The following is a 26,133-nucleotide window of genomic DNA, read 5'->3' on the forward strand; positions in this document are numbered from 1 at the left end:
CCTGCAGCTGCTACAAGTCCAAACTTCAACTTAAACTCAGAGTCATATATAAGGTATGATAATGGCAGAGTATGCATGCACACTATAATCTCCTATACAGCACCCTAAACACATGAAAATCCCCAAAAGGAAAAACACATCTGCTGAATTTGGAATTATAACGTTTAATTGGAAGTAAATAAAAAAGATGATTGAACTCCAAACAAGGCCTTGAATTTCCTTGAAGAGCCTGGAATTTCATGTGCAGTGAGCGCAGAGGGACACACACTCTTTCACGCATTTGTTAAAAACACAAAAGAACCATTTGCACAGCTAAAAACTGTCTTTATGGAAGATTATTGGAAAAACAAAAAGAAGCACATTTTGATTTTTAACATGCCTAAAATTAGAACACTGAGTCCACACAAGATATGTGCTTAAATAACAGATATGTCATCATAAGTAAACTAACAGAATACAAACCCCAAAAAGGGGGTTGGGTATTCATACCAGATACCAGCTGGTATGAAATAGAGATGCTTTAGTTTTATTCTCTTATTAGAGTTATTCTTGAGTTATCATAATTAATGTTGGTCCAAGTTCAGCATTGCAAGTGAGCATATTGTTATGATGTCATAGTTTTGTGACGTGTAAAAAAACAAAAACGGCCAATGAGCACTCAGGAAAACATTGTAAATAAAAGGCTGTTAGGATTGGGGCTGGGGGTTGGGATGTGATCGTGCTTAGGGTTGTAGCGCTATAGTTAGGGTTAAGCTCTTCTGGTTAGGGTTTAGTGTGTGGTGTAACGGTGTGTCCACATCACAAAAGTATGACATCACAGAAATGTGAGTGGTCACTTGCAATGTGGAATGTGGACCAAGATTAAGTCTGATTATGCGGGAACAACACCCACATGGAGCTATCAGATTGTGCTTTGCTCATCAGCCAGTATCACCAAAGACAGCCTGAGACCTCCTGGAAAACAGGTGGAGCTGTGAAGCACTCACCGGAATGAAGTGAAAGGCTCATATTGTCATCTTTTTTCCAGGTTTTAAAACTTTTAACAGATTTTTTTTTTATTACAGCAAGAAATTTGTTAAAATATTAATTTCATTGGTTTTCTGTATTGCTCTTACAAAACGGAGCATCTGAGTGGAGAGGTGTTGTTTTGTAATTTTGTCTGTCTTTTAGGTGTTTTGTGGTGATCCTGATGTAGCTATAGCTGACTTCAGTTCTTAAGCGTTATAATCTTAAACTTTTAAAAACTAAACATATGTTGGCATTTTCGACTAGAACAAATGATGATGATCATCATGCAACAACATCAAAGTGTTATATTTCTGACACCACAGGAAATACATGCTTTTATTCTGGGACTTTTCTAGAACAGCTTGATTCTTATGATTATGAAAATAATCCTTCATCTTTTTTTGGGCTTTAAAGCAGTCCCTCAGGTTTTTCACATTAGCTGAAAAAACATTTGTTTTAGCACCTTTCTCTGTTAATAAGATATCATTCCTCTAATTGTTTAATATCAGGATTCGCCTTGGTTACACTTTATGACAGAAAGTAAAGAGAAGAAAAGTGATGAAAAAAAAAGTAAGTTATCCTGAATGTCGTGCTTGTGCCAATGAAAACTTTTACTACTGTTGGCAAACGACAAAGGAAGAGGAGAGGGGGAAGGCATGTTAGAAAGCAGTGAGAGAGCAGGAAAGTGTAGTGAGAGTAGGGACTGGATGTATCGTCTATGAGCAGTAAAGGGAGAGAGCTGGCTGATATTATATTGGAGCATACTTCATTGGACATGTAGCTGAAGGGAACAGGTGATAAGGAGATGTTGTGTAGTAGCTGATACAGGCTCTGGGTGGTGGGGAGAATTGCTAGATGGCTGGATAAGAATGGCTGTAGTGATGACGGAAACTGCAAAGAAGGTGTTTGATGTGACCTTTGGACAGAGGAAAGGGGACAAGGAGACTTGGTTTTGGACTGAGGACATACAGGATCACTTAGGAAGAAGTTAGCAGAGAAAGAGCAGGATAGTCAGGGATTCAAAGAAAGTAGACAGGAGTACTGGGAGGTGATGTGTACAGTGAGGAAAGATTGAAGAAAGCATGGGCAGCAGGTTAGGGTGGTTAATGATAGAGACAGAAATGTGCTAACGAGAGAAGAGAAGAAAGTTAGAGAGAAGTAGATGGGTGGAAGACAGTTAGAGAATCAGGAACTGCAGAGGGTTGGTAACAAGGAAATGAGGGCGGCTATGGAAAGGATAAAGAGTGGAAAATTATCCATATGACATACCTGTGGAGTGGTGGAGAAATCTAGGAGAGAGGGGAATCATCTTTTTGACCTGATTGTTTAAAACAACCTTGGAGTACGAGAGGATGTCTGAGGAATGTAGAAGTGTACTCGTACTGATTTTCAGAGACAAGCGTGATGTGCAGAGCTGTAGTAACTACAGAGGGATAAAGCTGATGAGCCATGGCATGTGGAAGGAAAAGAGTTGTTGAGGTTAGGTTAAGAAGAGATGTGATCCATTTTAAAATCCTTTTATTTGTTTTTAAGTGTCTTAATGGTCTTGCCCTTTCTTATTTGTTTGATCTGCTTCAGACAAATAAGAAAGGACAGCACTGCGGTCAGCTGTTATGTTGTTTTTAAAGTGCTTTAGAAATAAAGTGAAAGTGAAAGTAAAGTGAAAGTGATGATCAGTGAGCAGTAGTATGGCTTCATGCTGAGAAGAGCGCTACAGATGGCATGTTTGCATACATATTATTAGGTGCTAAGAAAGATGTGGTGCTGCATCAGGAAGTCGGGAGTGGCAGAGAAGTCTAAGGCTGGTGGAGGACAATCTGCCGTGCAGAAGGAAGAGAAGAAGACCACAGAGAAGATTGATGCATGTTTTGATGCATTTGTACATTTGAACTTTGTGTTCACACGTGGCAAGATGGCGCCGGTGTGTGTGGCTGCTCGTCTGTCACTGCCAAGTTTGTTCCTGTTTATGTTATTTTTAATTTGTGTCATCCATGAAACAAAGTCTCTGCTGAGGTATGATCGCCAGACACTATTGGACCTCAAACCTGTGGTCCAAAATATTGTGTCCTTTGGAGCTGGTGGGCAGCAACCCCTGCCCCCATTTGCATCGGAAACCCCGGGTTACCTGTACCGGGTTCCCACGCTACCTTCCCGGCGAAAGCGTCCTCGTCGCCGGGGTAAACGAAGCGGTCGCCTGGTGAAGCTAAAGGTTTACCTAAAGAATTATTCTGCTGTTTTCCGACCAGTGCATGGATTCTTGCCAAGGCTGTTTGCGTCTCGGCGTTTTCTGGATCCTGTTGATGCCTGTTTGGTGCCTGTGGTCGGCTTTGATGATGATGCTCCTCGGCCTCGCTGCCCATGCCCTCCCAGGCTAAACCTCCGCTGTCAACATTATCGGAATCTGAGATCGCTGCGGCAGGTTTCTGGACCCCCTGAACCCCGAGCGCCAACTCCAGCTCCCGCTAGGATTGGCCTGGTGAACGCCAGATCACTTTTAAACAAAACTTTTATTCTTCGGGACTTCTTCAGTTCCCGTGATCTGGATTTTCTGTGTGTGACTGAGACGTGGCTGAGTGTTGGTGAGTCCAGTGTTCTATCTGAACTTTTACCTGTGGATTGTTGCTATTTTAACTCGCCACGGACGTCAGGCAGAGGTGGAGGCACAGTGACTGTTTACAAAAAGGATTTTAAATGTAAGCAGTGTTTTCTACAGCCTTCGTTCTCCAGCTTTGAACTTACCTCATTTGAGGTGAGTCGTACAAACCCGATTTTCTGCGCTGTCATCTATCGCCCCCCGAAATACAATAAGAACTTCATAAACGACTTTTCTGATTTTTTAGCTGGGATTATGCCCAACTATGATAGTGTTCTTATTGTTGGAGATTTTAATATACATGTATGCTGTCCTGATAAGCCACTGGTAAAGGACTTTTTTTTTTTTTTTTTTTTTTTTTTTAATGTATTTATTTATGCAAGTTTCAAAATTTTTTTACACATTCACAAACAGCGGGACAGAAGAACACAGACAATAAAGACAATAACAACCAAAAAAAACAAACAAACAAACAAAAAAAACAGAGCAACAAACCACACAACAGGGTACAAGGCCAGCACTTATTAAAAACAGCAGAGAAGCAAACAAAGCAAGTGGTATACATGTCAAACAACTCACAATCTAGTGAGTCCAATCCACAAGATCAAATCCAAAGATCGCTAGGAGGAGCTGATAACAATCATGCAAAAACAGTTATGGGCAACAGCTCAGAATGAAAGCAGTTAAAACAATGTGGTCAGGACCCAGGGCGTGGACTGTCCTTCTTAATGTGGTCTATAAAGGGCCCCCATTGGTAAAGGACTTTTTAAGCCTTATTGACTCTTTTAGCCTGGTACAGTCCGTACGTGGCCCTACACATGAGCACGGACACACACTGGACCTTGTTCTGTCATATGGTCTGCCTGTCACTGACTTGGAGATTTGTGACTGTGCACTCTCAGATCATATGCCTGTGTTATTCAACGTTGGTTTGACATATACCGCAGTTAAACCTGGCGCTGCTACTCGGTGCTGTCGGGTTATTAACCCCGCCACTGCTGCGCAGTTTTCTGCTGCTTTTAATCAGCTCGGCGGGCCTTCTGACTTTGTTTCCTCTGACACAGAAGACCTACATTCCTGGTTTAATTCTTGCTGTCAAAAAATCATGGACTCTGTGGCTCCTTTAAAAACCAGGCAGCTTAAGGCTAAACCTGAGCCTTGGTTTAATGAGAGCAGTCGTGCTGTTAAGAGGGAATGTCGTCGAGCAGAACGGAGGTGGAAAAAGGATAAACTGCATGTATCATTTCAAATTCTCAAAGACTGCTGGCATCGCTACCAGAACACTGTTAAAGAGGCAAAAAGGGAATATTTTGCAAATATTATTTCTTCCAACTGTCATAACCCACGTGTGTTATTTAGGACCATTGACACTGTTCTTAATACTCCTGTTAACCATTCCTCGCCGTCAGTCCCCTGACCGTGGTCGGGAGACACGAGGGGAGATGCTTCCTCCAGGGCCGAAGTTTGTCCTCCTTCGGGGTTAACTCCCTTCACTTTTGTGGAGTAGTGAGGCAGACAGAAATCAGCCGAGGCACCGGAGAGTACTGAAGAGATGAGGCTTTAATAACAGTACTGCACACTTTGGAAACACACTGCATAGCCTGTAGCCCGTTAGAACGCTGCTCCCGGTCGCCCTCTACCCATGACACACTCTCTCACTCTCTTTTTCCTCTTTCGCTCCCCGCGTTTCCTTCACGCGCATGCTCACACACACATTACATACACTCCTTACTGCACCCAGTCACACACAAGACAGCAATTCCTGCAACACTACCCCCACTCTGGATGGCAATTAAACAATAATTCCACTCCAGCATTGTAATGCATAAAACTGGTACACAATCCCCTTTACCACTTGGAGCCCACAGGAGATAAAAGTGTTAGCCATTACCGCATATAAGGTGAGGTATAGTATCAACGAGTGCACTTCAGTGACAAAGAGGTTGGCTCAAGTAAGGTGTACATACATGTGCAAAATAAAGCATTTCAAGTGCTGTTAAGTAGAAAAGAAATTACACAATTGTAACTATTACATGGCGACCGGGAATAACCAACTTATCCTAGCATCTAGGAAGGCACAAATACAAATGGATAAGTGCATGTAGATAACCCCGTAGGTCCTTCAGATACTTTTTAAAAAAAAATGTAAACACTGGAACAATGAAAAAAAAAAATAGCTACAATGGTTTAAAAGAGTTAACAGTATAGGAGGCTGAAACGATTTAAACTTGAACCGAATCTTCAGTCCTACTTGGAACTGTCCATGGTAGGTAAACCAAGTTAAGTGATCCACACTCCATACCGGTCTGGAGCTCTGCGCCGACGAGTTGGTCGCTGAAACTGCTGGCCCAGGTGGTCTGGCTCACCCACCACACCCCCACCATTCTCATGGTCTACATGGGAAGGGGACGATGGGACAACCACAACCAGAGCGGGATCAGCTGCAACTGAGACAGAAGGCTGAGAGGAGCTGGGGCCATTGCCAGTTGCAGTAGAGAACAGACTGTGCAGACACAGATCACGGTCTGCTGGGTCATCTTCTAAAGCTGGTGGTGGGACCTCTGTAGGGGACCACTGATGAGCCTGATCAAGGACCCAGGTATTGTCCAGTGGCTCGCGGCAGCGATAATGCTTTAGCTGGTCATGGTGGACAACTTTCACTTTAGACCTTGGGTTCTTCTGGATCCGATAAACTAGGTCATCCAATTGTCCCAGGACAAAGAATGGTCCTTCATACGATGGGAGGAACTTTCTGACCTTGTTCTTGACGTGACGTGTTCCTTTGATGAGATACCACACAGGATCTCCAGTCTTATACTGTGTGTGGCAACAGTTCTTGTCATATTGCCTTTTTGCGCGCTTGACTGACTCACCCAGGGCTTCCCTGGCGATGAGGTGGGCCAGCTCCAGCCGCTCACGCATTTGCTGCACATACTCTGGAACTGAGAGTTGGTTGCCTGGATCAGGAGGTAGACCTGCGACAAGGTCCACTGGCTCACTCAGTTCTCGGCCAAACATCATGAAGTTCGGGGTGAAACCTGTAGCACTGTGTTTGGTCGCCCTGTAGGCCATAACAGCGTACGGGATCATCAGGTCCCAGTCCCAATGACAACGCTCTGCTGTGGAGGCCAGGATCTTCTGGAGAGTGGCATTGAAACGTTCAACCTGGCCATCTGACTGGGGTCGGAATGGCGTTGTATGAGTCTTATCTATGCCAAACAAACTGCACACCCCTTGGAACACATCAGATTCAAAATTGCGTCCCTGATCACTGTGTAGTGCTTGAGGTATCCCGTAGCGGCACACCCACTCAGACGCAACGACCTCGGCAACGGTTGCAGCCCGTTCATCTGGGATAGGAAAGGCTTCAGTCCACTTTGTAAAGTAGTCTTGTATCACAAGCACATATCGGTTTCTGCGCTCTGTCTCATTCAGTGGTCCCATAATGTCCAGCGCAACGCGCTCCATTGGGGCTCCTACCCGGACAGTTCCCATCGGAGCTTGCGGTGTCTTCTGGGGTCGGGCCCTGGATGCACAGCTGGTACAAGTACGGCACCAAAGAGCGACGTCTTCCCTCATGTGATACCAATAGAATCGGGTTCGTAGTCTGGCCACAGTCCTCTCGACACCAAAATGTCCACCCACTGGCCCTTTGTGCATCTGGCCCATCACTTCTGGTTGTAGCTTACGTGGCAGTACGATTTGGGGATAGAACTGGGTCTCGTCAAGGCAGTAGAAGCGACGGACCAGAACTCCATCTCTGAAGTAGAGCCGTTTCCATTGAGCCCAGTATGTCTTAGTTGCTGGGCTGCATGGTGAAACAATAGTCCATGGGGGGCGCTCACTGCTGGCCTCCATCCAGGCGCGTATGGGTGCAATGTCTGCATCAGCGTCCTGGGCTTGGCTCAGCTCCCCCATGGTCCAACCATGAAACAGAGAAGCAGTATCAAGGGTTTTAGCCACATATACTTTCTCAGTCAGCTTTACAGTGTGTGTATTAGTGGACATGTTCTGGTGTGATATGTCTGTTCTAGTGTGAATTGTCTGTTCTGAGATGTCTGTGTTGATAGAAGTGTTTTGACATAAAATGTCTGACTTTGTAAGAGCAGTTTGGTCTAAAGTCTTTGTTTCTGGTGTGGTGGTGTTATGACTTACCCCCACTAGACACACCGCTGTAGTAGCCGGTTGTCCCTCCACCCTCACCGGACTCAGCAACAGGGAGCTGGTGTCAGAGTCCAACTCGCATTGAACTGCCTGATGACTGGTCCCCCCGAGATGCTTGGGGGGGTCCTGCACTCTGCATGGACAAGACTGGCGACAGGGTCTTCTGGAGAGGCTATCAGCATTGGTGTGCACTCGACCTGGACGGTGGATGATCTCAAAGTTGTACTCGGCAAGCTTCTCGAGCCATCGAGCTAATTGTCCCTCTGGCTCTTTCATTTTTGTTAGCCACCGTAGACTGCTGTGGTCTGTGCGCACTTTGAAAGGCCGTCCAAGGAGATACTGGCGAAAGTGGGACGTGAAATCCACGACGGCTAGTAGTTCACGTCGTGTGGTGCAGTAGTTTTGTTCAGTTCTTGATAGCTTACGACTGCCATATGCCAGCACACGTTCCACGCCCTGTTGCATCTGTGACAGCACCGCGCCGATGCCAGTGTCGCTGGCATCAGTGTCTAGTGTCATTTCTCCATGGTCAAGTGGATAGCCAAGAACAGGGGCAGAGGTGAGTCGACACTTCAGCTTGTCGAAAGCTGCTTGGTGCTCAGCATGCCACTGAAAATGTGCATTCTTCTTGGTCAGGTTGTGCAGGGGTTCGGCTATAGAGGCAAAATCTTTCACAAACCGGCGGTAATATGAGGCCAGGTCGATGAAGCGTCTGACCTCCTGGATGGACGTAGGTGTGGGCCACATCTGAACCTTTTGAACTTTGCTGGGGTCGGTAGCCACACCATGCTCGGATACCACATGGCCAAGATAAGCAACTTCGCGGCGAAAGAGGCAGCATTTGGCAGGTTTCAGTTTCAAGTTAGCTTGTTGAAGTCTATAGAATACCTGGCCAAGCCGTTGCAGCATCCCCGACACGTCCTTAGCCAGCACGATGATGTCGTCCAAGTAGACCAGGCAGGTCTCCCACTGCATGCCAGCCAGGACGCGGTCCATCAGCCGCTGGAACGTTGCCGGGGCATTGCATAGTCCAAATGGCATGACGTTCCACTCAAAGAGGCCTGTCCTAGTGCAGAAAGCGGCGGCCCTGCGTGCTCTAGGCGTCAGCTCAACCTGCCAGTAGCCAGATGCGAGGTCTAATGTGCTGAACCATCTGGCAGTTGAGAGTGTGTCCAGCGTGTCCTGGATGCGGGGCAGCGGGTAGGCGTCTGTTATGGTGCGGTCGTTGAGAGCCCTGTAGTCAATGCAGAGACGGTATGTCCCATCTTTCTTACGCACCATAACGATGGGCGAGGCCCAGCTGCTGCAGCTGCGTTGGGCGAGACCGCTCTGTAGACTGTCGTAGATCTGCTGATCAGCATTTTGCTGCTTTTCCCCTGCCATTCTTCGTGGATTTTGTTTGACTGGGGCACCAGGACGGGTTATGATGTCATGCTGCACAAGGCTGGTTCGGCCCAGGTCAGCAGGCCCTGTAGAAAACACATGTCCATAAGTGCAAAGCAAGCGTTTCAGTTGGAGCTGTTCATAGTCATTGAGGTCTGTGGAGCTCTGGGCATAGAGCTCCTGCAGGTGCAGAGGAACCACAGGAGGGCTGGTCAGAGAGTCTGCAGCTGGGGAGACCATGGAGGGTTCCACGGCCTCAGCTGGCTGGAGGAGCCCGGCAATGGATCCCGCCTTAATTGTTACTGCTTTATTGCCAAGGTTAAAAAGGCGAAGTGGGACAGCTTTAGAAGGCTGTGCGTTGACTAGGACTCTGGCGATAAGTACTTTGTGCTTCTCAACAAAACCTTTGGTGGGACTAAGCATCATGTCACCTCGAGCTGCTGCACCAGGATGCACGTTGCCTTTCACCATATACTCTTGCCCCGGTTCCACCACCACAGTTCTAGCTATTCTCACTGCGTGTGACTTTGTACTGGCTTTGGTTTGGTAGTAGAGCACCTCTTCACCGAAAAGGATGATGCGGCGTTTGCCAAAATCAAGACGTGCTTCAGCTTGAGTGAGGAAGGGATGCCCAAGCAGCACCTCATTTCCTGCTATATCTGCCACCAAGAAATCAACATCCACCTGTCGATTGTTGATATTGACAGGTATCTGGGCTTCACCTAGCACCGGCACGTCCCCATGTCCCACACCAAGCAAGGTCTCAACAACTGAGGGCTGTAGTGGTGGTCTCACGTCTGGGTGGATGGAGTTGTAGTAGGGCAGCGGCAGCACGCTCCTCCGGGCTCCACTGTCCAAAACAGCACATACCTCCACTTCGTAGAGGCGCATGGGGATACTCATTTCTTGGCTTTGGCACTTAAGGTGGAGCACAGTGGGTTTTGGGCTGTCCCAAGGGCTACTGTTCAATGTTAAGGCCTTGGTGGTTTTGTGAGGGGAAGGGCACTGCTTTTGGACATGGCCCCAACCTTGACAGTTATGGCAGCGAACCCCACTCCTTTTAAAATTTCTGTGATTGTTCGGTGTTGTCGAGGGTGTGTGTGGGACAAAACGATTCGGTGAGGGGCTAGCTGCAGGTGCATGCTCAGCAACAGTCTCATCTCTGTCTTTTTCTCTGACGACGGCAGCTCGGGGCCGGCGTTCAGCTGCGTTACGGGCTCCTTGCTGCATGGCACTGGTTACATAAGATGCAGCCCTTTTAGTGGTTTCGTGTCGGTGGGCTATTTCGTATGCGCAGGCAAGTGTGGCTGGGTGCCTCTCTAGCAACTTCTGTACTATTTCTGCATCACCCAGCCCATTGGTGAAAACTTCAACAGCTATAGAGTCTTGTTCAATCTCTGCTCTATTAGTATTTAGTATTTAGTATTTATTTATTTATTGTCATTGTCAAGAACAATGAAATTGCGTTTGGGGCTTCCATACAACCCAAAAAAAAGAAGAAAATAATAAATACCCCTTAAAACCCAAGTGTACATATTTAACCCAGTGTGACTCCAATGCAATAAGACAATCCTTAGCAATAATGTTCGTAGAAATTCAGACAAAGACCTGAGAAACATGACAAAATACAACAATGCAACCCATTCAATATTATTGTACTGTGAGATATGATATCAGATATGATAGTTATCTATTTAAGAAAGAGGGGGGGGGGGGCAGGAGGGGGAAGAGAATAAAGATATGATGCACCAATGCAGACCAGTTCATTGCTATTAAGAAGTTGGATATGGTTATTGTCCGTGAGAGGGGGGCAGAGAGTTCAGGAGCCTCACAGCCTGTGGATACAGGCTGTTGGCCAGTCTGGATGTTCTGGCCTGTATAGACCTGTACCTTCTCCCTGAGGGCAGCAGATGGAAAAGGTGGCGCGCAGGGTGATGTTGGTCCCGCAGGATACTGTGCACCCTCCTCAGACAGCGAGTGGGGAAGATATTACTGATCTCTGGCAGACTTGTTCCAATAATTCTGCCAGCTTCTTTCACCACCCGCTGGAGTGCTTGCTGATCGGCCTTGGTGCAGCTGGGGAACCACACTAGAAATCCATACGTCAGAACGCTGCTGATGGCACAGTTGTAGAAGTTCAACATCAGAGATCTGGGAATGTGTGCGCTCCGCAGTCTCCTCAGGTAGTAGAGGCGCTGTTGGGCCTTCCGTACAACTGAGGTGATATGGTTGCCCCAGGACAGGTCCTCGGTCACAGTTACCCCCAAGAATTTAAAACTGCTCACCCTCTCCACCGCCTCACTGCCAATGAAGAGAGGCAGATGGTTGTTATGGCCCCTCTTCCGGAAATCTACAATGATCTCCTTGGTCTTTTTGGTGTTTAAGACCAAGTTATTGTCGTGGCACCATGACTCTAGTTGTTGCACCTCTGTCCTATAGTTTGTCTCATCATTGTTGGATATAAGTCCGAGCACTGTAGTGTCATCTGCAAACTTAACAATGAGATTGGACGCGCAGGAGGAAATACAGTCATGGGTGAAGAGAGTGTATAGCAGAGGGCTCAGAACACACCCCTGAGGGGCACCGGTGTTGACCACAAGGGTGGAAGAGGTGTTCTTACCCACTCTGACACTCTGTCTACGGTTAGTGAGGAAGTCCACAATCCAGTTGCACAGAGAGGAGTTAAGTCCCAGTTGGTGGAGTTTGGGACGGAGTTTGTATGGCCGGATGGTATTAAAAGCCGAGCTGTAGTCTACAAAGAGGAGCCGTGCATAGGTGTTCCTGTGTTCCAAGTGCTTCAGTAATGTGTGCAGCACTGTGGCGATCGCATCCTCGGTTGACCGGTTCTCCCTGTATGCAAACTGGTGCGAGTCCAGGGATGGTGGAAAAGCAGCTCTGATGTGTTTAATGACCAGTCTCTCCAGGCATTTGGCGGGAATGGGGGTGAGTGCCACAGGTCTGAAATCGTTCAGACATGTGACATTTGACTGTTTTGGGATGGGAACGATGGTTGCTGCTTTGAAACAGGATGGTACCAGTGAACAGGACAACGAGGTGTTATATATAGAGGTGAAGACGTCCGCCAGGTCCGCAGCACAGTCTTTTAGCACCCGGCCCAGCACTCCATCCGGCCCGGCCGCCTTCCTGGTGTTAATGCTCCGGAACACACGCCTCAGCTCATGAGTGCTCAGGACCGGAGCAGGGTCGGTTGAGGGGAGAGGGGACAGGACAGGGTCGGTGTTCTCCCTGTCAAAACGGGCATAAAAGAGATTTAGATCCTCAGCCAGAGTAGAACTGTCGGCTGAGGGTGATGGTGTTCTTCTTTTGTAGTCCATGATAGCCCTGATGCCCTCCCAGACCTGCCTTGGGTTTGTGTTGTTCTCAAACCTGGCTTCGATACGCCTCCTGTGCTGCTGCTTGGCAGTCTTGATGCCTCTTCTCAGGTTGGCCCTGGCAGCACTGTATGCCTCCTGGTCCCCGGATTTGAAAGCGTTGTTCCTTGTTCGAATAAGTTGTTGAACTCCGTGTGTCATCCAGGGTGGATTATTAGGGAACACACGGAATCGTTTCCAAGTTGTTACATTGTCCACACAGAAACAGATGTAGTCCAAGACAGTGGAGGTGTAACTGTCCAATGCGACACGATTGTCAGTGTCCTGCACCTTGAATACATCCCAGTCTGTGCAGTGGAAACAGTCCTGAAGCATCGGAATAGCGTCCTGCGGCCATGTTCTCACGGTTTTGGTTGTAATCCCAGTGCTCTTGATCTTTTGTGTGTATATTGGGTGTAGCAGAAGGGAGAGATGGTCTGACAGACCCAGGTGGGGATAAGCCTGGGCTCTGTACGCATTCGCCATGTTGGTGTACACCTGGTCCAACGTTCTATCTCCTCTGGTAGCACACTTCACATTACGGTGGAAATTGTGAAGTACAGATTTCAGGTCCGCGTGGTTAAAATCCCCAGCCGCAATAAAGACACTGTCCGGGTGTGCTACCAGGCTGTTATTGATGCTGCTGCTCAATTGTGCTAACGCTAGCTTAGCATTAGCATCTGGTGGAATGTAAACAGCGCAGATGTAAACGGCAGAAAATTCCCGAGGGAGATAGAATGGACGGCACTTTAACACCAACAGTTCTACCTCTGTACTGCACAGTTTTTCCGTTACCGTGACGTTCGTGCACCAAAGGTTGTTAATATAGATGCACAGCCCCCCGCCAGTCTTCTTACCCGAGTCCGCAGACCTGTCGGCTCGATAGGCGGTGCGGCCTGCTAGATCGATAGCCGCATCGGGAATGGCGCTGTCCAGCCAGGTTTCAGTGAAAATCATGCACGAACAGTTATTAAAAGTCCGTCGAGTGGCGATCTGCAGTCGTATTTCATCCAGTTTGTAACGGATTGAACGGGCGTTGGAGAGGAATATGATCGGGAGTGGTGGTTTAAACGGACTAGTCTTTAGCCGTGCCCACAGGCCTCCCCGCTTGCCTCTCTTCTGTCTCCGCTCGCAACGTCTCCTCCTGCGGCTTGCTGTTGCGGGTAGCCCCGGGGGTTGCTTAACGATCTCCGGGGGGATGAGATACTCGGATGTTAGTTGAAGATCTCCACGGCTTAGTTGTAGTAGATCATCTCTGTTGTATTGAAGTAACCCCAGACTGTGTGAAATAATACACAGTACCACCAAAAGTGCAAAAGTGTAGGAGCTCCGTACCATATGCAACAGCCACTTTCCCATAAATGTCATCTCTGAAAACATGCAGGGCCTCACCAGGTTTACGCACTCGCTGCCTCAGTTCTACAGCAACAGCAGCTGCATGGTCAGAAGAAGGGCCATATGCAGTTTCCAGTTCGTCCACCAGGCGGCGGTAATCCCATTTGGATGAGCGGGGATTTCTGTGGATAATGGCCCCTGCTGCTCCAACTAGGCAGAATTTAAGCTGAGTTGTCATTGTTTTTTCTGACCAATAGTTGGCTTCAGCGCAGCTCTCAAACCTGTGCAGAAATTCCTTCCACGGTGTGGTGCCGTCATATTGGCCCGGACGTAGGGTGGGGACTCTCTCTAGTGTCACCGTCCTCTTCACTGTCAGATAGGGGCTGACGGGGCACACAGCGGGTCTTGCCTGGTTTCGAGCGGGGTTTATGCTGTGCAGTGATTTCCCCATAGCTAATGGCTTCATTAAGGCTACTGGAAGGCATACATTGCATGGGTGTATTTAACATTGCGTTAAACTGAGCCGGTGTGCTGTGTACAAAACTGTCCATGTGAGCGGAGGAAAATGGGTTTGAGTCTGGATAGTGGATTTTCATTTGGGGAGTAGGAGCTGGATAATAGTTCATGCTGCTGCCTGTGTTTCTCTCACGGCCGTAGCTGCGGCATTCAGCATCAACGAAGGGATTCGTGCGGGAAAACTGCGGCCGGGCAGGACCATCGGGCGGCGCGAATACACACTCTCCATTAGCGTGTGTGTTAGCACAACTTTCGGCACACAGGAATGGGTTCATATGTTCACATTTAGTCACAGCTCTGTCTCTGTTAGCTTCCCTAATGCTCGCGGCACCCTCGGAGACACTGGTCAGCGATATGAACGGGTTGGAGTAATTGGTCTCAAGTCCGTACTTTTCACGAGAATGGCGAGCAGCGGCCATCGCGAGTTAGCTTAGCTGCGGGCTAATACACTTGTAATTACAGTCACTCGGCTTTATCGTTAGCCGCTTTAGCCTGTCGGTTTTTCTCTGTGCTCACCACTTCTTTAACAACGTGAGAGGGTCCCTTCGTGGTCGCCAGTGTTAACCATTCCTCGCCGTCAGTCCCCTGACCGTGGTCGGGAGACACGAGGGGAGATGCTTCCTCCAGGGCCGAAGTTTGTCCTCCTTCGGGGTTAACTCCCTTCACTTTTGTGGAGTAGTGAGGCAGACAGAAATCAGCCGAGGCACCGGAGAGTACTGAAGAGATGAGGCTTTAATAACAGTACTGCACACTTTGGAAACACACTGCATAGCCTGTAGCCTGTTAGAACGCTGCTCCCGGTCGCCCTCTACCCATGACACACTCTCTCACTCTCTTTTTCCTCTTTCGCTCCCCGCGTTTCCTTCACGCGCATGCTCACACACACATTACATACACTCCTTACTGCACCCAGTCACACACAAGACAGCAATTCCTGCAACACTCCTTTGAATGTCTGTTTGGAAGTTTCTCCTGAGATTTGCAATGATTTTCTGAACTTTTTTATTGAAAAGGTTGTCACCATCAGGGCTCTTATCACAGCTCCTGACTCTGACCCCTCTGTCTCTGTCCCTTGCGCTGCTGTTTTCACTCAGTTTGAGCTTGTGACGCTCTCCTCTTTAGAGGATGTGGTTCACCATATTAAGCCCACAGGTTCCCCACGGGATCCTGTCCCTCCACAATTCTTTAAAGAAATTTTTCCTAGTATACAACAGTATGTCCTTGACATTATTAACAGCAGTCTGTCTTCTGGTGTGGTTCCTGCAAATTTCAAACATGCAGTAGTACAGCCACTGCTTAAGAAACCTGGCCTTGATCACACAGTTTTAGCGAACTATAGGCCTATTTCCAAGCTGCCTTTAGTCTCCAAGGTTTTAGAGAAAATTGTTTTTAGTCAACTGAAAGATTTTCTAGATGAAAATGGAATCTTTGAGGTTTTTCAGTCAGGTTTTAAAACCCTTCACAGCACAGAATCTGCATTACTAAGGGTTTTTAATGACATCCTTCTGGCATGTGATTCTGGTAACCATGTTGTTCTTGTCTTGCTTGACCTAACTGCTGCCTTTGACACAGTAGACCACAATATTTTAATTTCTCGATTACATGATGTAGTGGGTATTGGTGGCACTGCACTCAATTGGTTTAGGTCTTATTTGTCAGATAGAACTTTCTCTGTCAGCCTTCTCGGTTACGAACCGTCTTCTGCTCCTCTGTCATGTGGTGTCCCACAGGGCTCAATTTTAGGGCCACTGCTCTTTTCTCTGTATCTACTGCCTCTGGGTTCTATCCTTAGAAGGCATGGGATCTCATTTCACTGTTATGCCGATGACTGCCAAATTTATTTGACACTAAAACGCAAGGATGCCATCTCCATAAAACCTCTCTTGACATGTCTAGATGACATTAAAGCTTGGTTGGCTCGAAACTTTTTAAATTTTAATAAAAAGAAAACAGAAGTGTTGGTGTTTGGACCCAGTGGTCCCTGTGAGTCCTCCTCTGTTGTTTTAGGATCCCTGGAAGTCTATTTTAAATCTGTTGTTACTGACCTTGGTTTTAAGTTGGACAGTGATTTTAAATTGGACAACCAAATCAGAGCAGTGGTGAAGTCCAGTTTTTATCATTTAAGGCGACTGGCAAGAGTAAAATCTTTTCTTTCGAGGCAGCACCTTGAAACAGTGATCCATGCTTTTATTTCTTCCCGCCTGGACTACTGTAACTCACTTTATGTGGGGGTCAGTCAGTCATTGCTCTCACGTCTGCAGCTGGTTCAAAATGCGGCTGCACGACTCCTAACAGGAACTCGAAAAAGAGAGCATATAACCCCTGTGCTAGCCTCTCTGCACTGGCTGCCTGTGTCTTTTAGAGTTAATTTTAAAATTCTTATGTTTGTTTTTAAATGCCTACACAGTCTTGCCCCGCCTTACCTCTCTGAGCTTCTTCATCCCCACATACCCTGTCGGTCTCTCAGGTCAGCTGACCAGCTGCTCCTGGAGGTACCGAGATCCAGGAGGAAGCTCAGAGGGGACAGGGCCTTCTCTATTGTGGCTCCAAAATTATGGAATAATTTGCCCATGCATGTTAGAGAGGCCCCTTCACTGTCCACTTTTAAATCACGTCTTAAAACCCACTTTTATTCCTTGGCTTTTAACCTCAGTGAGACTTAGTTTCTTTTTTTAATGCAGTAGTTATTTAATTAATGATTTCACTCTTATTTGTTTTTTATTTATATCTCATGTAATTTTATTTTACAGTTCCAATGTACAGCACTTTGTGTCAGCTGTGGTTGTTTTAAAGTGCTTTATAAATAAAGTTGATGATGATGATGATGATGATATACAGAGGGTTGGTGTGACAGAGGATGATGGTACAGATGGAGTGAGATGGAGGCAGATGATCCAATGTGGTAATCCTTAACTGGAACAGCTAAAACAAGAGGAAGAAACAGTCTGGCTTGACAAATTATGGATGTTGGTTGGTGTCCACCAGGTGGAGCTTGAGTCTTTTCAGAAAACCAAAGAATTCAGGTCTCTTCACAAACATGTGGCACCACCGCACTTTGGAAAATGATAATTTACTTTGGCAAAGTTGCTGATTATAGTTTGATGCTTTGATCCAAACCACATGAGAACTGAGAGTTCTGAAAACAAAGATGATTTACTCACGTTTGTCTTTTCAGGCAGAAGCAAACTGACGGATGGTTTTCTGTGTTTCTGATGTTTGTTTGAGGTTTTTGCTGTTGTTTCCTTATTGGTTCTGGATACATTTTGCAATCAGTCAGTTTCTGGCCTGTAATTTTTTAATACAGCTTGCAGGGACTCAGTGGAAATAAATTGTGTTTAACCAGGATTATATGAGTTATGACATCTGCTTTCCAAGTGTGTCCTGCCCAAGACAGGAAACAGTGGTGAATTATATGAACAGAAATTCACACGTAATGAGTTTACAAATGTGGATGACTAAAAGAGTAAGATAAAAAAACACTTCAAATGAGGGAATGTAATTGAGAATTGTTTTTGATTTGAGGCTACAGATTGTTTTTATGTGTTTGAAGCTACCTGGTACCTAGACCTGAATCTTGTTCCATTTTAAAAACTTCTAGGCTGGGCTGTGCCTTTGGAGGTGGTCCTGAGGGTCTTGATCCACACTGTAATGATGTGAGTCATTAAGGGTCACATCATGAGCCAAGACGTTAAATATTTGCGAGACATCTCTTTACCCTGACATCATGTGAGTTATTGAGGTCCAGAGATGGGCGTTACAGTAACGCGTTACAAGTAACGCGTTACTGTAATCTGATTACTTTTTTCAAGTAACGAGTAAAGTAAGGGATTACTATTGCAAAAACGGTAATTAGATTACCGTTACTTTCCTGTAGGAACGCTGCGTTACTGCGTTACTAAAACCGTGATTTTTTTGCGAGAATGTCTCATGACAGTGACGTAAGCGAGTGCGACGTTCGTGACAACAGCTGTGTGCAGATCAACAATGGATCACATATCGATTGTGGGAGAGAGTATGAGCGTGCAGCGTTTAAAGCGTGGAAGTACTGACCTTATTTTGAGTTTGATTCCATAAAAAGTGACAAAAACATCAGGGTCCGTTGTGCGTGGGAAGAAAACTTCTTTTTACAGCAAAAAAACCCCCTAAACTTCCAAGCAAGCACCGAGTAGCTGCGACGTAATGGGAAACTCACAGAGAAACTCGTGGATAAACACAAAAAATATTTTATTTTATGTGCTGGAATGTGCAGAAAATAGGTTTAAATGTTAAACAAATTTCTTCAAGTCAGAGAATGTTGCATATAATTTTATTTTTGCTTGATGCATAAAGTTAAAAGATTAAAACTGGTAAAACAAGTTAAAAAAAAAGAGACTTTTCCATTTGATTACATTTTGTATGATGGATTATGTAGAAAAAGTAGAATTGGGCTGAAAGATCTATCGCTTTATCACCTACTCAGGTTGTAAATCATGTTTTTAAAAAGTAACTAAGCAACTAAGTAATTAATTACTTTTGAAAATAAGTAATCAGTAAAGTAACAGGATTACTTTTGGGGGGAAGTAATCAGTAATTAGTTACTGATTACTTTTTTCAAGTAACTTGACCAACACTGTTGAGGTCACATGGGTCAGGATAGGTGCAGATGTGGAGCTGGGTCTTATCCTGCTGAGGTGGTTCTCCTGTGTTGTGCCGCGTGCTTGTGGAGTGGTTGTTTGGTTTCTCCTTTGCAAATGTTTTAGTATTACTTACTGCACTACATTGTTCAGCTTGTGCTTGGATGTTTCATCCTTGGGTTTTTGTCTGAGTTGTTGCTGGGTCTGAAGTGCACTGGGATTTTGGAAGTTCCTCCTCAAAAAGGTCAAAAGAAATTGATGGCATTAGGCCAGCGGTCCCCAACTTTGTCGCTCCACGGACCGGTTTAATGTCAGACAATATTTCCACGGACCGGCCTTTAAGGTGTCGCGGATAAATGCAACAAAATAAACTGATACGACCAAGACAAAAACTGTGGTATTTTGTAAGTACAATAATAAACATGAATTCACTGTGTAATTGTGCAACTTTATTAGCAGCATCCACCTGAAATGCGCCAACAATATTGAGAGTAACATCCTCCTCTCTGCCCCTTAATGCTCTCTGGTCACCATAGTAACGCGTAAATATTTCTTTCAAAGTAAGACACACAACTACAACACGGTAAAAGACCCAGGGCAACCAAGTTAACGATAAAAACCCTAAAAACCAACTCTTGCTCAGTTCTGTTTTTACCCCCTAAAGTTGGGACTGTAAATTAAAATTCAGCTTCTAGGCTCCTTATTTAAGTTTCAAGACATAAGATCCGGTTCACCCAACAGTGCCAAAGTGGTGATTAAACTCCAGAAGTGTTGACCCACACGATGACTGTCACAGTGGCCTTCAGATAAATCAGTGGGGAATGCAGCCCAGAATACATGCACTAATCAAGGAATCCAAACACATAGTTTCTTTTTGCCATTTTTGTAGTTAAATGCCAACTCATAAAACATTGTGCCATGAAAAGAAACAAACCAGCCCCACCAACATTTCTTTTTTAATTTTTACATGAATGGTGGAGTAAGTTTGTTGGACATCTACCAGGTCCCCATCAATCTACCAGAGGTTGGTAATGGCTTTTGTTTGCCACAAGCCTAAATAGGTACATTTTCAAAAACTGGATAATATTAGCTCGCAAATGGCTTTTCATTGATTCAATTAAGATGACAGTTTTTCCATTACTGGGGCTCCAAACAAGCAAAACTTCTTTAAAAAGGATTGAACTTAAACTAAACAAACCTTAAATAGATGGGTTGCTAATGATTCGAGAGATGTTAATGGCTGGGGACTTACGGTGGAATTTCTTACAATAGTTTGTGTTAATTTTAATAAAACTAACACTATCCCATCATTGATACCTGTGAAGTGTAACCCTTCACAGATGAAAACATGTTATGATCTCTCTGTACATTTTGGTTTATTTCTGTTACATTTCAGATTTCTAAAAACATTTCTAAACTCTGTAAGTAGAATCAAATAATTTATGGATTTAGGGTTTTGTTTGGATACTTTATCTTTTGTTGCAGATTTGTGTGTGTGTGTGTGTGTGTGTGTGTGTGTGTGTGTGTGTGAGAGAGAGAGAGAGAGAGAGAGAGAAAAGCTTTGCAGGTGTGATTTTGCATATTTTCTATTTGGCTCCACTCAGCAGAGAGATTAGCAGCAGGTAGAGTGACAGGTGGATTAAAATGGACTGCATCTCTGGCTCGAGTAAAAAAAAAAATAAATTAATTAGACCTTCATCATAGAGCAGTTACTTGAATTGTCATTGCAGCAGTGCTGAGGGTTTAACTCCTGTGTTGATGTTGTTCTGTTCATGCTATTAACTGCAATAAATGCCGTTATTAGACAGCAAAATATTAAATGAAACTTTAAATGAAATGAAAACAAAAACTTAAATTGAAGTGTTCCAGGTATTTCCTACTGGAAGGAAGACCATGAGGCAGTTCCAGAAATGCTGGAAAGATTATGTCTTTTGGCTTGCCCATCCATCCATCCATCCATCCATTGAGACTGGTGCGCCCAGGATGGATGGATGGATGGATGGATGGAAAATTTTACACATCTATTCATGCATCCATTTTCTGCTGCTTATCCAATGGAGCAGCAGTTTCTAAGAAATGCCCAGCTCTGGCTTTCCTGGCTGCCTCCTCCGGCTCTTCTGGCAGAACACTGAGGTTTTCCAAAGCCAGCTGAGAGACATCATCTGCCTGGTTCTGCCCCTGATTTACTTTCATTTAAACATACCTGAAACACCTCACCTGGAAGACATTCTAGTCAGATGAAGAAGCAGCTGAACTGAATCCTTTCAGTGTAGGAGCACCTCCACTCAGAGGTCCTCATTGACTGAGCTCCTCACCCCGAGCCTGGCCACCCTTCAGAGCGAGCTCCGCTGCTTGTTTCTGAAAATGTCTCGTTCCTTCATTCACTGCCCAGAGTTTCTGTCTAAAGCTGAGTGTAGGAAGGTAGAATGAGTTTTTACTCCGCCAACCTTCGACCTTGAGCTACTTGAACTCCTCCACTTGGGACAGCAACTCATCTCTAACCTATAGTGGGGCTTCATCCCATTCCGGCCAAGAATCACAGCTACAAAATGAATAAAACTGCTCCAGCTGAGCGTCAATCCAACAGATTTTTTAAAAATCTGCAGCTTCTCTACAGACAAGCACATTTGATTTTTCAAATTAGTCCATAAAATTAGCCTTTCTTGTGTGTTATCCCACACCTCTTGTGGTCTGATGGGTAATTGCTCATTGAAATGCATGTGGGGAGGCCGTTAGCCAGCTGCTGACATGAGGCTGACTCCAAGATAAATAAAGCAGCCCAGGAGACAGCCCTGCTCTCCTCATCATCATATCTTAATTGGAAAGGACAGCTTTAATTAAAATGAAACCATTTAATGTATTTTGTAATTAAAGATGAGTTAGATGGCGACTGCTGGGTTGGGCCAGCAGGGCTGCTGAAACAGAAGCAGGCTTTGATTTCATCAACACATTAGAGTTAAATCTCCTATTTATTCTTTTCTTAGATAAATATCATCCTGTTAGGAATTTAAAGACATTGAACTCTGAGATGGATTATGGCTTGAAACATTAATTCAGAAGAACATTGGAAGAAGCAAAAACTGCAGTTCCCCTAATTTCCACTTGAAGCTCCAGCAGTGGGTTGTTCCCCTCGACTCCCATTAACCATCTTTAACCTGGCTACAAAAAACAGCTTAGTTTGCATTATTAGGGGTGTGGCCTCTTTGATTGACATGTGGATGGTGACCCAGCTGCTAACTGCAAGGCGTCACCTCAGCTAATTGGAGCCCCTGGAACCTCTGGAACATCTTTTTATGTGGATATCATCTGGAGGTTAAAATAGTGACTTCTGGTTTCCAAAACACAAAACATGATGTCAGCCAAAACGCTGATGTTGAAAAATGGGTGATGTTACATTTATTAGTCCCTGAATCCTCCCTTCGTTATGCTGCAATAGACGTAGGCTGCTGGGGGATTCCCATAATGCATTGAGTATTTCTTTTCACCCACTATGTGTTAATAGACCTCTCTGCATTGAATCATACTTGTTATTAACCTCTGTCTCTCTTCCACAGCATGTCTTTATCCTGTTTTCCTTCTCCCACCCCAACCGGTCGCAGCAGATGGCCCCGCCCCTCCCTGAGCCTGGTTCTGCTGGAGGTTTCTTCCTGTTAAAAGGGAGTTTTTCCTTCCCACTGTCACCAAAGTGCTGCTCATAGGGGGTCATTTGATTGTTGGGTTTTTCTCACCTTGAGGTGACTTATGTTGTGATTTGGTGCTGTATAAATAAATTTAATTGAATCTTTCAGTTTACTATCAAACTGTAATTAATACAGCTCTCCAGCTGCACTCTGGCTCAGGATAATCATATTTGTTCTGTCTAGAAAATTAATTCTCTATATATGTGGGGGAATAATTACAAAACTCAAATAACAATTCTCCCTTTTGGTTTGCGATCACCTCCTCCCAGAATGCAGTAGTGTTGCAGAACAGTGGGTTTTGCTTTAACAGGCAGAAAAGCATGCACTTCAATTTCTGCTAGCCTTCAACAACCTTGCTTTCATCCACTAGGTGGTGTGACACCTCCATCAGCCAAACACTGAGGCTCACCTGCCTGCTGTTACAGCTAAAGGTACACAACAAATGGAAATACATCTTAAACTTTAAAGTACAAGTTAAGTGAAATGTGCCTTTGAATAATATTTCATTCCACTGATTCTGTGTGTCCTTCTCTACAACACTTGAAGCGGTGATTTCACATTTTTCTCTTTTGCATGCACACTCACTCTTCCTCCCCACTTTCCCGCAGACAAATAATTTGGTCCTGCCTCCTCCATCCCTCTGCTGTTAGGTGGTACAGCCCACTGCCATACTCAGCAGTCAGCCTCTCTCTCGGAGGAGGAGGATTCACACTCTGGTTTTATTTCTCTCCTCCTCTCCTTCTCCTCTTGCTATGACCCATTTGACAAGCGGCTGCCACCAAGACCGATGTGAGTAACAGACACACGCAGACACAGAGTTACATGAGTGTGTTTTTGAGAGAGTGAAGAACGATGTGGTTAGGGTTCACCGGGAGTGCAGTGATGTGCAGGTGTGCATCTCAGGTGTGACCAAGTGTTCATGGGATGGAAACAACTCATGGAGCAAGAGCTGGGATGAAACTAGATGCTTTGCCCTTTACACTGATGTGAGGAGTGGGCTGAAAGAGCTTTAGCTGTGGCTCAGGAGGTTTAGCAGATCATCTACTGATCAGAAGGTTGAAGGTTTGATTCCTGTCTGCTTCGGTCTGCATGTTAAAGTATCCGTGGGTAAGATACTGAAACCTGAGTTGCTTCTGATGTGTTCATTGGAGTGTGAAAGATAGATAGAAATAAAGCACTTAGACATAGAAAAAATGCTTGAATGAATGTGTGTGTGAAGCAGTGAATGTGACATGTTGTGTAAAAGTGCTTTGACTGCTCGAGTAGAAAAGTGACATGTAAAAACCAGTCCATTCACATGAGGAACAGTGGTCTCAGCGTGTGAGTGTGTTGATGGACATGAAATACGTGTGTTTGATCTCATTCTTCACTGAAAGACTAAATTGTGCCTCTTCATCGCTCTAAAGTGAGATGCTGTCACATCACTTGTCTGAATGGGTGTCTGTGCAGGTGTTAGACAGCATTCAGAAACACAGTGCTGTTTCTCAAAAGCAGGAATCAGTCATTTACAGCTTTTTTAAGCCAGGATGTGTTTTTTGTGCCCATGTGAACTTATTCAAGAAGTATGGTGGATATGTTCTGCTGCTGATTTCAGCTTCCGAACATGCTTTGTTGGTGCAGAACGTTTTTGACACGGCACAGACAGAAACTAGGTTACTTTTAAAATAACGTGAACATGTTAAAAATAACATTTTTTTATGTAAGCATCATAATCTTTAAGGATTGGTATGACTAAAGGCGGCACAGCAGTGATGAATCTCAGCTTGTCTGAGCCTCTTCTTGTCCACATGTCAAAGAAAACAAACTCAAATACCTCCTGATGGTACTCAAAGTGTTTGTGTGAGTCTAAAATATATCAAATACTATCAACATTCACCTTAGAAGAGACACAAAAAGACATGAAAATGACCAACATGTTCTGATCTCAGGACCTCAGATGCTGTTGTTCTGTCAGATGTCTCCGGTGTCTCTGACTCACAGGTAAGGCGTCCTTTGGTGTTTCTGTTTTGACACACCCACCCAGCGATAACAGGTTAATTTATATTAAGAGGGTTTAAATCAAACTTTCTTTTCTATAATCGGACTTTGGCTAGGTTTAAGACCTGAAAACTACTTGCTTAGATTCAGGAAATGGTCACTGTTTGGGTTAAAATGTTCTCCTTCTCAGCATTAACCATGCATGTAATACCTGAAACGATCAAAAGAAAATCAACATTATTTATGCAAGATAATTCATAATTTTATTGGGGAGGGGGTTCGTGGCTCAAAGAGTTGGCAGTTCGTCTTGTAACCGGAAGGTTGCCGGTTCGAGCCCCAGCTTGGACAGTCTCGGCCGTTGTGTCCTTGGGCAAGACACTTCACCTGCTGCCTACTGGTGATGGCCAGAGAGGCCGATGGCGCGATATGGCAGCCTCGCTTCTGTCAGGGCAGCTGTGGCTACAACTGTAGCTGCCTCCACCAGTGTGTGAATGTGAGAGTGAATGAATAGTGGAATTGTACAGCGCTTTGAGGGCCCTGAAAAGTGCTTATATAAAATGCAATCCATTATTATATTGGTTGGGTTTGATTATTGGGGGGGTCATAAACCCCCTAATCCCCCTGGAAATCACGCCCCTGAGCTGCACCTCTGTCTGGTCCTTGTGGGTCCCCTTTGAGTCTTTGTTTTTCTGACTTCTTTCCAGCAATAAGAACAAAGCTCTAACTACAGCAGCACAGGGACAGTGACTCTGAGGTCCTTTTCTTTGTTAAACACTCATCTAATCATAACAGATCCAATCATGTTGTCTCCTCTTGGGACTCAAAACTAATTAATGAGAGTTAAGCTCATGGTTGTGCTTATGCATCCTTGAAAAACATGTAACATCCTCACCATCCACACTGACAGATCAGTGTCACAGTTTGTAAAAGTGGTGTGAACATGGCTGAAGAGGCATCTCTAAAATATTTGGGACTCAGTAACACTTTTAAACAGATGCTGAAGGCATTAAATAAAATATAAAAATTCCAAAATAAAGCAGAAGTCAGGACACATGAAGTTTAAGTTTAACACAGGGTGGAGAACACGACGACAATGTGACTTTTTCAGTTTTGATAAATGATTTTAAGACGTCAACCATCTTCTGAAAGCCTGAGCTGTGACACTGAATTTTTAGTGCAGCAGGATGAACATCAGAGACATAAAGTCACAAACTAATGAAAGCAGGATGCAGAGGAGATAAGGAGATCGCTGCAACAGGAAACTGAATGGATCTGTAATCGGCACACCGATCATCCAGACTGACGCTGTGGATGAGAAGCTCCTGTTTTATTTCTTCCTGGAGACATTAAGGAGCTGACAGATGGGCGCTGATGGCTGCGTTTGTCTGTCACGTATAGAATGAGGATGTTTTTCTAATGTATGTAGACAGTAATGTACGCATATTGTCACTTTAAGGTAATTCATGTGGCAGTACGATAGCAATATACTGCAG

General features: G+C 45.1%; 1 protein-coding gene across 2 annotated transcripts in view; it reads left to right on the forward strand.

Annotated features, from left to right (window-relative positions):
• Positions 1-23,318: 23,318 nt before the first annotated feature.
• The window catches only part of LOC146706650 (RNA-binding protein Raly-like), an 85,051-nt gene continuing 82,236 nt past the window's right edge, over positions 23,319-26,133 (forward strand). For both annotated transcript variants that reach the window (XM_085464848.1, XM_085464849.1), the window contains exon 1: positions 23,319-23,452. In XM_085464848.1, the coding sequence (XP_085320974.1) occupies positions 23,416-23,452 (37 nt within the window). In that variant the 5' untranslated portion in view covers positions 23,319-23,415. The remainder of the gene's footprint in view (positions 23,453-26,133) is intronic.

This window comes from Copadichromis virginalis, linkage group LG7 (genome assembly GCF_057382275.1).
Source record: "Copadichromis virginalis isolate Kocher_CV1m ecotype Utaka linkage group LG7, C_Virginalis_male_GT1.1, whole genome shotgun sequence".
NCBI classification, from domain to species: domain Eukaryota; kingdom Metazoa; phylum Chordata; class Actinopteri; order Cichliformes; family Cichlidae; genus Copadichromis; species Copadichromis virginalis.